This window comes from Phaseolus vulgaris, chromosome 8, assembly GCF_000499845.2.
Source record: "Phaseolus vulgaris cultivar G19833 chromosome 8, P. vulgaris v2.0, whole genome shotgun sequence".
In the NCBI taxonomy this organism is placed as follows: Eukaryota; Viridiplantae; Streptophyta; class Magnoliopsida; order Fabales; family Fabaceae; genus Phaseolus; species Phaseolus vulgaris.
The window spans coordinates 55,450,807-55,460,850 of record NC_023752.2 but is presented as its reverse complement, the minus strand read 5'-3'; the positions used below and the strand labels follow the sequence as shown (position 1 = coordinate 55,460,850).

The window sequence follows — 10,044 nt, the reverse complement described above, 5'->3', positions numbered from 1 at the left end:
AATTGAAATAAAGAGAGTGCATAGTCTCAAGAGTAAAAGTTATTTTTTTTTAAACACCATTGAAAGAGAGATGACAATTAGTTACAACATGAAATAAATGATTATGATACAGGCATTATGAATCTTTTATTGTTAAACGTAAATAGTTAAAGGGAAAGTACTTTTATTTTTTCTCATTTTTTATATCTATATTTTCCTTGTAAATTTTATAATGTGACTTTAAAAATATTATTAAAAGTAGAATAGAAAATAGTTTATTTATAATAAACGAGGGATCACATTGTTATAGATATAAATTATATGAGCAAATTAAGTTTTTATCCATTAAGTTGTGTCTAAAATATAAATGATCAAACTTTGTATGCTTCTTTGCTCTTTACTTTTTATCAGTGAAAAAGAGGAAATACTATCTTAATATTTAAAGAAAAGGTAATATAAAAGGTAATTTGTGGTGTGGTGTGGTATGATTAACTATTGTTAGAGATTGTGAATGATTTATGTAACGTAGTTAAGATTATAGAAGAAAAATAATAATGATAATTACGAGGATAAAGTTACATATTATAAATGCAAAAATGTTCTCTTTATTTTTAACTAATAATATATATTAAATAAAGTTAACATTATGTTTTCTACTTTTTTCTGATTTTAGCTTTTTCAAAAACAATGAGTGATTGATTTATTTATTTTTAAATAAGTTATTCACTTTAAGTTATACGTAAGTTAACTAACTACTATATATAATTAACTTCTATGCAGTTTTTGATTTAAAAAAAATCTATGCAGTTTTTTGCTTTTAATAAAATCTATGCAGTTTTTTGCTTTTAATAAAATCTATGCAGTTTTTTGCTTTTAATAAAATCTATGATGTTCAGAACTCCTTGAATAATCCGTACTCTGTTTTTTGGAAATAACAATTCTGAAATAATAATGAACAAGTGAATAATTTGTTATATTTTATGTACTTTTTAACATTAAACGGAGAAGGGAATATTTTTAATTTTGCACATTGATGCCTATCCGAATTTTTTTTATTCTTAATAACAGCATTATATCCACAAGGAATTGCGAACGACAGACTTAAAATGCAAAAAGTTGTTTTTAATGAAAGGATTTAATTTGTTAAGAAAAAGTAACAAAAACTGAGAGAAAAGGGGTCATCTGACACAAGGAATCTCAGCCGTCCACGTCAAGAAATCAGATCATCTAAAGTGGGAGAGTGGGGAAGAGTAGAAACTGTATCCAAGGGTCACCGTAGAGTGACTCATTTTTTTATTTCTTCTTAGTCAGTTCAGAGGAAACAAAGGGAGGTTTTGACGATTCTCTATTCACTGCCACTACTATATAAGTAAGAGTGGTAGGACTGGTAGAATGTTCTAGGGTTAAGCTTGTTGTACTGATTTCTGGTTAGTGAGTAATAAAAACTTTACCACGCGAATTTTGCTTCGTCGTTTGCGTTTACTCTTTGCTTTGCTTGATATACGTCATGATCACATGCTGCATTCTCTGTTTTCGGCGTTTTTCTTCTGTTTATTCTGTTCTCATTGTTTATTTTACGGTTTTTTCTGCGTGTTCTGATTGTTTTAGGGTTTTTTTGTGCAAATAGTTTGGTACTGTTTGCTTCCGTTCGCGTTTTTGTGTTTTGTGCTGTATTTTTGTTCTGCATGTGTTTTAACTTTGATCGTCGTTTTGCGTGTGTTTATTCTGAAGAAAAATGCATTCGTTGACTTTTGACCAGTTTTTGCGTCTGAGGCGTTGCTTTATTTTCCAGAGTTTTTTTTACTATACTCCTTGCATTAGCTGTGTTTTCTTGTAAGCGAAAAACTATATGTGATGTGTATTGGCGGCTTGATTTGGCCGCTACGTTTTTCTTATTTTGCTTTTTAATATTTTCCTAAAATTTTTGAAAGTGAAAACTGCGTTTATGTAATGATGATTCGGATCGTCCACTTATTTTTTGAGCATTTGTGTTCTGAAACCAGATACTTGCTTCAGGGACTGATTCTGATCAGAGATCCCTTGTTTTAATTTTTTAATTTATTTTTTATTTGTATTTCTTAAAAATATTATTAGTTTTAACTTTTACTTCCCCATTCGTGCTTTTGTCGTTGACTGCACTGTTGTGTAGACCTTTCCTTGCATTGCATGTGCTTTTTGAGTACTTTTATCTGTGTAAAATGCATTTTGTTGGTAACTTAATTGCTTTGTTTCTCTGCATTTTGTTTTAGTAATAAATATTACTCTTGCTTGTATGTTTTCCCCTCTTAAATCAATGTTTATTTTGCTGTTCAATTTGCAAAACAGTTATTCCTTTTTTTGTCGCATTAAGTAGGCCATACTATGATGTCTTTGTACTTGACTTGAGTTATGCACATAATCTCAGAAGATTATGCTATTTTTGAATTTATTGTTTAAGTAGGTTTTGTATTGTATAATGTATAATGCATTTGGTTGTCTTGTTTTATCACTCATTTTTTTATTAATAAATATTATTGTACTTGCTTCTCCCTCTTAGATGATGTTTATTTTGGTGTTTTGCAAATTGTTATTGTTGCATGCGTATAATATCTGATGATTTAGTTCATTTGCAAACTCTTGTATATTTTATTTGAATGACTATGTGAATTCCCGACTAATACTAACCCAAGTTTTTTAATCACTTTTTCAATATAGTTGATATTTGACGGTGCTTTTTGGCATGGATTTGGTTATTTCATGTTTGAACTATGCAGGAGATGTCTTCTTTCGAGACAAATGGAACTGAGAATGAGGGTTCTCTGCCTCCCCCACCACCTGCTATCCCATCAGATGTTGTTCCTGTCAAACTGGAGCCTGAAAAGAAAAAGGTTTTGAGGCTTCCAATAGCCAGACGTGGCCTTGCTTCTAAAGGGACGAAGTTGCGACTTCTCACCAATCACTTCAGAGTGAATGTTGGAAACACTGATGGTCACTTTTTTCAGTATAGTGTATGACTTTTGTTTCCTCTGTGTTATTAATTACCAGTATATGTGTATGTGGAATTGTGCATTCATTGTATATGTTTGAGCAGGTATCTCTTTCTTATGAAGATGGACGTCCGGTAGAGGGCAAGGGTGTAGGGAGAAAGGTGCTTGACAGGGTGCAGGAGACATATAATTCTGAATTGAACGGGAAGAATTTTGCTTATGATGGCGAGAAAACGCTTTTTACACTTGGCTCTCTCGCCCGCAACCGGCTTGAGTTTACTGTTGTTCTGGAGGATGTTGTTTCTACTAGCAGGTTCAGACGTTGTGTTTTTTCTATTTTGAATATTGGCTTATATGCCCTTGTTTTTGGTTGTATAACTTTTTGTGTAAATTTCTGTAAACATGTATATATAGAAGTAATGGAAATGTCAGCCCTGATGGAAATGGAGAATTAAGTGAGGGTGACAAGAAGAGAATGAGGCGCCCAAATAGAGCTAAAAGTTTTAAAGTTGAGATAAGTTTTGCTTCAAAGATTCCATTGCAGGCCATTGTCAATGCTCTCCGTGGACAGGATTCTGATAATTATCAAGAAGCTATAAGAGTTCTTGATATCATTCTAAGGCAGCATGCTGCTAAACAGTGGGTGATTTATACCAAATTCTTATTATTCCTTATATATTGTAATTGATTTTCGACAATACTTTGGTGCAACCTTCTTTGTCTGCTCATGTTACATTTTTATTAACAACATTATCTATCTGCAGAGGCTGTTTGCTTGTGCGCCAGTCATTCTTCCATAATGATCCGAAGAATTTTACTGATGTAGGAGGAGGTGTGCTTGGCTGCAGGGGATTCCATTCTAGTTTTCGAACCACACAGAGTGGCTTGTCACTTAATATTGGTACGATCTGTTGGTTGACTTGCTGCATTGTGGTAACTACTGCGGTTGGGGATTTACATTCTTCATAATTGGGCTTTACTCATTCTTTTAAAAATGAATTCCAGATGTCTCAACCACAATGATAGTTACTCCTGGGCCTGTGGTGGACTTCCTCATTTCCAATCAGAATGTAAAAGGTCCATTTAATCTCGACTGGGTTAGGGTAAGCAAATTCTCCAACAATTCTACATTGTATTGTTTCATTTGTTTTTAATTTCAGCAATGCCATTTTGATTTAATTATTTTCAACAGGCCAAGAGGACCCTGAAAAATTTGAGGATTAAAGCAAGTCCATCCAATCAAGAGTATAAAATAACCGGACTTAGTGACAAGCCTTGCAATGAGCAACTGTATTTCTTATCCTTTTTTGTCATTGTTCATTAATTCTCTACATTTTTGTGATTGCTCTTGTTATGGTTATAGTCAGTCACCTGCAAGTTAGGATTTTAATGATTTGGATATATTAGGTTTACATTGAAGAAAAAGGGTGGAGTGGATGGTGATGATACTGAGGAGGTGACTGTGTATGATTATTTTGTTAATCATCGAAACATAGAACTCCGCTACTCGGGTGATCTTCCATGTATTAATGTTGGAAAGCCCAAGCGGCCAACATATTTTCCTCTTGAGGTATACATTGGTGATTTTGTTTTTCTTTAGTCCACAATATGAAATTGATCATTCTCGAATAACTTTCTATCCCACTTATTTGTGCTTAGCTCTGCTCTTTGGTATCCCTTCAACGTTACACGAAAGCTCTATCCACACTCCAAAGGTCCTCATTGGTGGAGAAGTCCAGGCAGAAGCCTCAGGAGAGGATGAGAGTCTTGACAGATGTAAGGCTCTTTGGATATTTTTTTGATCAATTGTTGTATTATAAACATTTACTGGTTGAACTGATGTTACTTCTATAATAACAGGCTTTGAGTCGAAGCAATTATGGTTCTGAACCTATGCTTCGCAATTGTGGTATTTCTATTAGCTCTGGCTTTACTGAAGTTGAAGGTCGGGTTTTACAAGCTCCAAGGGTAAATTTCTTAATGATTTTATAATTTTTCTAGTACTTGGTAATTTTTATCGTGCATTGCCGGTCTTATTTGTGTATTCAATTAGATTACCTAAACATCATTGAAATTTGAAAGAAACACTTCATTCAATCCTGTTTTCAGAAGGATTTTTTTAAATAGTGTTTGTGGAAGATTATTTAAATACTTCCGCGCCTGTTTACCTTCAAAGATTGTCTTTGCAAATTTGCATTCCCCCTTGTCTTGGGATATTCTGTAATTTTTAATGATCACTTTCTTTTGTAGGAATTGTTATATTTTTATATACTTAGATATATCAGTTTTGATTTCCTAGTATTAGTAATTTTTATTTGGCTTTGTCTAAGGCAAATTATAGACTTTGAGTTGTAGCTTCATTTGTTATTGGTGTTCTTGTTGAATTCGAGACTGATAATTCAATTTTTGTTTTCAGTTAAAGTTTGGAAATGGGGAGGACTTCAATCCTAGAAATGGGAGATGGAACTTTAATCAAAAGGTGTTTAATTAACTTCTCATCTAAATTTTTATGTTCTTAGTTAAAGATTATTATTTTTTGTTGACGGTGTTCTTTCTCCAGAAATTAGTTAGGCCAACAAAAATTGAAAAATGGGCTGTGGTTAACTTTTCTGCCCGATGTGATGTACGGGGACTTGTTAGGGATCTCCAAAAGTGCGGTCAAATGAAAGGAATTGTAAGTTCTGCAATTACATGTTGACTTAGAAACATAATAAACTTGCTGACTATTTTTCTTATTTGTGTTTGACAGGCAATCGAACCACCTTTTGATGTATTTGAAGAAGATGGTCGCAATAGACGATCCCCACCTCTTGTTAGAGTGGAGAAAATGCTTGAATTCGTGCAGTCTAAACTTCCTGGGGCTCCGCAATTTCTTCTTTGTCTGCTTCCTGAGAGAAAAAATTCTGATCTTTATGGTTAGTTATTTGATTTATTTTTCACTGTAATTTATTGCCTTTCCTATGAAATAGTTTAGTTTCATTCTTGTTAAATTATTTGAACTTGGTAAGGTCCGTGGAAGAAGAGAAATCTTGCTGATTTTGGAGTTGTTACCCAGTGCATAGCTCCACAAAAGGTCAATGATCAATATTTAACTAATGTTTTATTGAAGATCAATGCTAAGGTATGGTATTACCTTCTCTGGTAATTTATGTTGTATATTTTGTATTTCTTGTTTGTCACCAGGGATTTCTTTGTTTTATTTTATCATTGGTTTTTATTTTGTGTAGCTTGGAGGCTTGAATTCATTGTTAGGCGTTGAACATGCTCCTTCCATCCCCGTTGTTTCCAAAGCTCCCACCATCATTATTGGCATGGATGTGTCTCATGGCTCCCCAGGGCAAACAGATATTCCTTCAATTGCAGCGGTAATTGATTGGTGGTCTTATGTGTTTTTATGAATTGTATTTGTTTGAAAATAATAATCATTGAACATTTCATGCGTGATATTCTTATGTTTAGGTGGTTAGCTCTCGAGAGTGGCCCCTAATATCAAAGTACAGGGCATGTGTCCGTACCCAGTCTCCGAAGGTTGAAATGATTGACAATTTGTTTAAGAAAGTATCTGAAGAGGTGGATGATGGCATAATTAGGTGAACATGAGAATTTTTTTGGAATACTTGATTTCATCTATTTATGACATCTATTTTATGAAAAATCTGGTAATATATATTGACGTCTATAGATAAATAGTCTACAATCATGGCATCTAGAAGTATGTATTTTATCATCTCATTACTCTTTTATTACAGTAGTACTTTTGTCTTAATTTTTCCCAATTAATCTGTTATATTAAACCAGTTGCTGTAAAGGTATTTCTAGCAATATAATTTGAAGTGAATTAGTTTTATCATCATATTCAAAAACAATATTTTGCATCACCGTTTTATCCCGGTCTGTATTATATGGAAATTTAGGAACTTCTATTTTATGTTTGCAGGGAGCTACTACTTGATTTCTATAAAAGTTCTGGGAATAGAAAGCCTGAAAATATAATCATCTTCAGGTTAACATATACATATCCTCTAAATTACTGTGCGTACTTAATTTGTTATTGTGCTTGATTATTAAATATTTCGTGGTAGGTCAATGTTCTGTAAGCTTAAATTATTTCTGAAATTTATTAATTTAATAATTAATTTTAGAATGCTATATATGGAATTAAGGTAGCGGTGCATACCATACCTGCAAACCTTTATTTTGTAATGTTTGATATTAAATTATTTAGTATTATTTGAATATAATATTAAATTATTTAATATTACTTGGTAATATTAAATGTTTAAGACTTTAAAATGTATGCAAAAAATGTGGCTTAAACAAATGTCAAGTACATGTTTTTAATTTAGTTTTTGATGTTATAATTTCTAAATGCATCTGAAAATTTAGGTATTTTTTAGCTGCTGTTAACCCCATACATGTTATCCTCCTGCAGGGCACGATTTTTTTTGCTTATATATACATATTTATTGACTTTTTTTCATCTTCTTCCTAAAGTGACATTATTTAAGTTTTTGTATTTTTGTTATTGTGCTTTATCGGATTGGATTTTGTTCTTGTAACACTAGCTCTTTTTTTTCCTGAATTTAGAGATGGTGTTAGTGAGTCCCAGTTCAATCAAGTTTTAAACATCGAACTTGACCAAATTATTGAGGTGCTTGTTACATGACCTGCTCAAACAATAATTTAACTATAGAATTGTTTTGTATTTTGTGGTTAATATTTATTGTTTTTAAAATTAGGCTTGCAAGTTTTTAGATGCTACTTGGGATCCCAAATTTTTGGTCATTGTTGCTCAAAAAAACCATCATACTAAATTCTTTCAAGCTGGTTCTCCTGACAATGTTCCTCCTGGTAATATTTCTTTGTTTTAAAGTTTTTTAAGATCAGGTAATATTTGTTTGTTTTGTTACTTAATTTTTTTTTTCTTGTTGCAGGAACTGTAATTGATAGCAAAATTTGTCATCCTCGGAACTATGATTTTTACATGTGTGCACATGCTGGAATGATAGTAAGTGGTCGAAGTATTTTGGTGACCCCTTTGTTACTATTTTGACATGGTTTTATATAAGTTTGTGAAGTCTCCCAGGTCTAATTCTGGATTCTTTCCTTATTTTTTTTATGTGTTATTTTGCATGTATTTTTTCTTAGTTTTCATGTTTTTTTTTTTATGGTTTTTATCGCCTCTTGTTATTTTTATATTTTCATTAGTATGGTTTTGTTTTTTGTATATCGGATTGAGATTTATTCTTTGCAAAAAAACTTAGAGGACATCATGTTTGCATATTAATCTTGGTTTATTATAACCACATTGTTCTTCTGTCAGGCTATCCATAAATGATGGTTTTGTGTTACAACTTGGATTAATTTATTTAGTGATTTAAAAAAATTCCTATTCAGGGTACAAGTAGACCCGCACATTATCATGTTTTGTTAGATGAGATTGGGTTTTCAGCCGATGATCTGCAGGAGCTTGTACACTCCTTATCATACGTGTAAGTTATATTATTATTTTTTAAATGGAATATTATTTATTACCTGATATTTAGAATCGTTTGGACATTTCTTGTAAGAATTATTTGCTTTGTGTCGATAGGTATCAGAGGAGCACCACGGCCATATCTGTCGGTAAGTTGTCACAGGAATTTTGTATTCAAGTTACTCGTGTGATTATTTTTGCTGTTATGAATTGGTGAATAATAAGCATATATATATCTGCAGTTGCTCCAATCTGTTATGCTCACTTGGCTGCTACTCAGATGGGTCAGTTTATGAAATTTGAGGAAAGATCGGAGACAGCTTCTAGTCATGGTGGTGCTCACACTGTCCCTCAATTGCCTAGACTGAATGATAATGTCTCTAGCTCAATGTTCTTCTGCTGAGCAAATCGTTATGCAGTTTTAGGAATAGTAATGAAATATAGGTAAAAGAGTTATTCGGGAAGACAGTTGAACGATTAGGTTGTTGAAAGATTATTGCACATGTAAAAGCGTTTTGCCTTTGCATTTACATGTGTTTAATCTTTTATTACTTGTACGTTGTCATGAAGTACTTCCTTCTTTTGATAGTCGTTTGCGTGGATGATTTACTTGTAAGTATGCACTTTTTGTTAATGTGGTTTATAATATCCTATGTTCATATAAAAGCTTGTTTGTGACCTACGTTCTTGCTGCTTGTGATGGATGCTATTTTGAACCTGAACAAGTTTAGTTTCGTCATTTACTTTACTGCATATTCTTTTATTCCTGTTATTAGGTTAATTTTTTAAAACTATTTACCCTGCATAGTCTTCGACATTGGAGAAAATCATAGTCTGGGCTTTAAGATTAAATATTTACAGATTTGGAAGAAATTTGATTGAATTTTTTTAAAGTAATGTGATTATTTTTCAATTGATACAAGTTTATGAAATTGTTAGATTTAACTATTTTATAATGTTTTTGACTTTGACACGCATGATTTTTGTATCTCTAGTTTTTATAGCTGCGGTCATTCTTGCATAACGTCATGATAAAATAATTGTCAACTCAGACGTTGAAATAACTTGATTATTGCTTTTGAAAAAGGCATGACTAATGAAGATTTTATGGAACCTTTGATAGACTTGCATTGCCTTCAAAGTGTAGAAGATCATTATACCAATGAAACTTTGATTAGAAATTGTAAGTGAACATGAGAAGAAAACTCGGGATTTTAGAATTTTTTCCCGCGATGTAAAGTAGGCATACAAAAGAACACTGGTAGAAGGCTGTAATTATTTCATTTCACTTTATTGTTTTAATTACTACTAATAAATATTTTATTATTTAATAATATTTGATAGTTTAAAATTATTAATTTGGAATACTTATTGGTTTCAGTGGAGATTATTCAGTCAAAAATCTCATCAAGATATATTAAATGCTGATAAATATGTTTTTAGATTGATTAAATTTTGACTACAATTACTTTAGTTGATTATTTATATGATATCATTGGCTTTTGTAGATTTTTAAGTATAATCAATAATATTAAATAATTTAAATTAATAATACAAAATGTGAAATAGAATTACATAGATAATATAATATTGTTTATGTGTTTATTATTAATCTATGATACT

The 10,044-nt window shown here is 31.7% G+C and overlaps 1 protein-coding gene across 4 annotated transcripts; it reads left to right on the top strand.

Annotated features, from left to right (window-relative positions):
• Positions 1-1,159: 1,159 nt before the first annotated feature.
• LOC137824374 (protein argonaute 4-like) lies at positions 1,160-9,087 on the top strand. Of its 4 annotated transcripts, none has more exons than XM_068630006.1 (23): positions 1,160-1,348; positions 2,733-2,966; positions 3,050-3,258; positions 3,360-3,584; positions 3,710-3,846; positions 3,951-4,048; positions 4,138-4,235; positions 4,353-4,515; positions 4,605-4,721; positions 4,806-4,913; positions 5,362-5,424; positions 5,506-5,619; positions 5,695-5,860; positions 5,954-6,066; positions 6,173-6,310; positions 6,405-6,535; positions 6,883-6,948; positions 7,533-7,596; positions 7,685-7,796; positions 7,880-7,953; positions 8,343-8,437; positions 8,539-8,570; positions 8,664-9,087. In XM_068630006.1, exons 2-23 carry the CDS (start codon positions 2,736-2,738, stop codon positions 8,822-8,824), a joined length of 2,715 nt encoding a protein of 904 aa, XP_068486107.1. In that variant the 5' UTR covers positions 1,160-1,348; positions 2,733-2,735; the 3' UTR covers positions 8,825-9,087. The 4 variants fall into 4 exon arrangements, with proteins under 4 accessions (XP_068486107.1, XP_068486110.1, XP_068486106.1 ...); XM_068630009.1 differs by having other exon boundaries at positions 1,216-1,348; positions 3,363-3,584; XM_068630005.1 differs by having other exon boundaries at positions 1,239-1,406.
• The last annotated feature ends 957 nt before the right edge of the window (positions 9,088-10,044 follow it).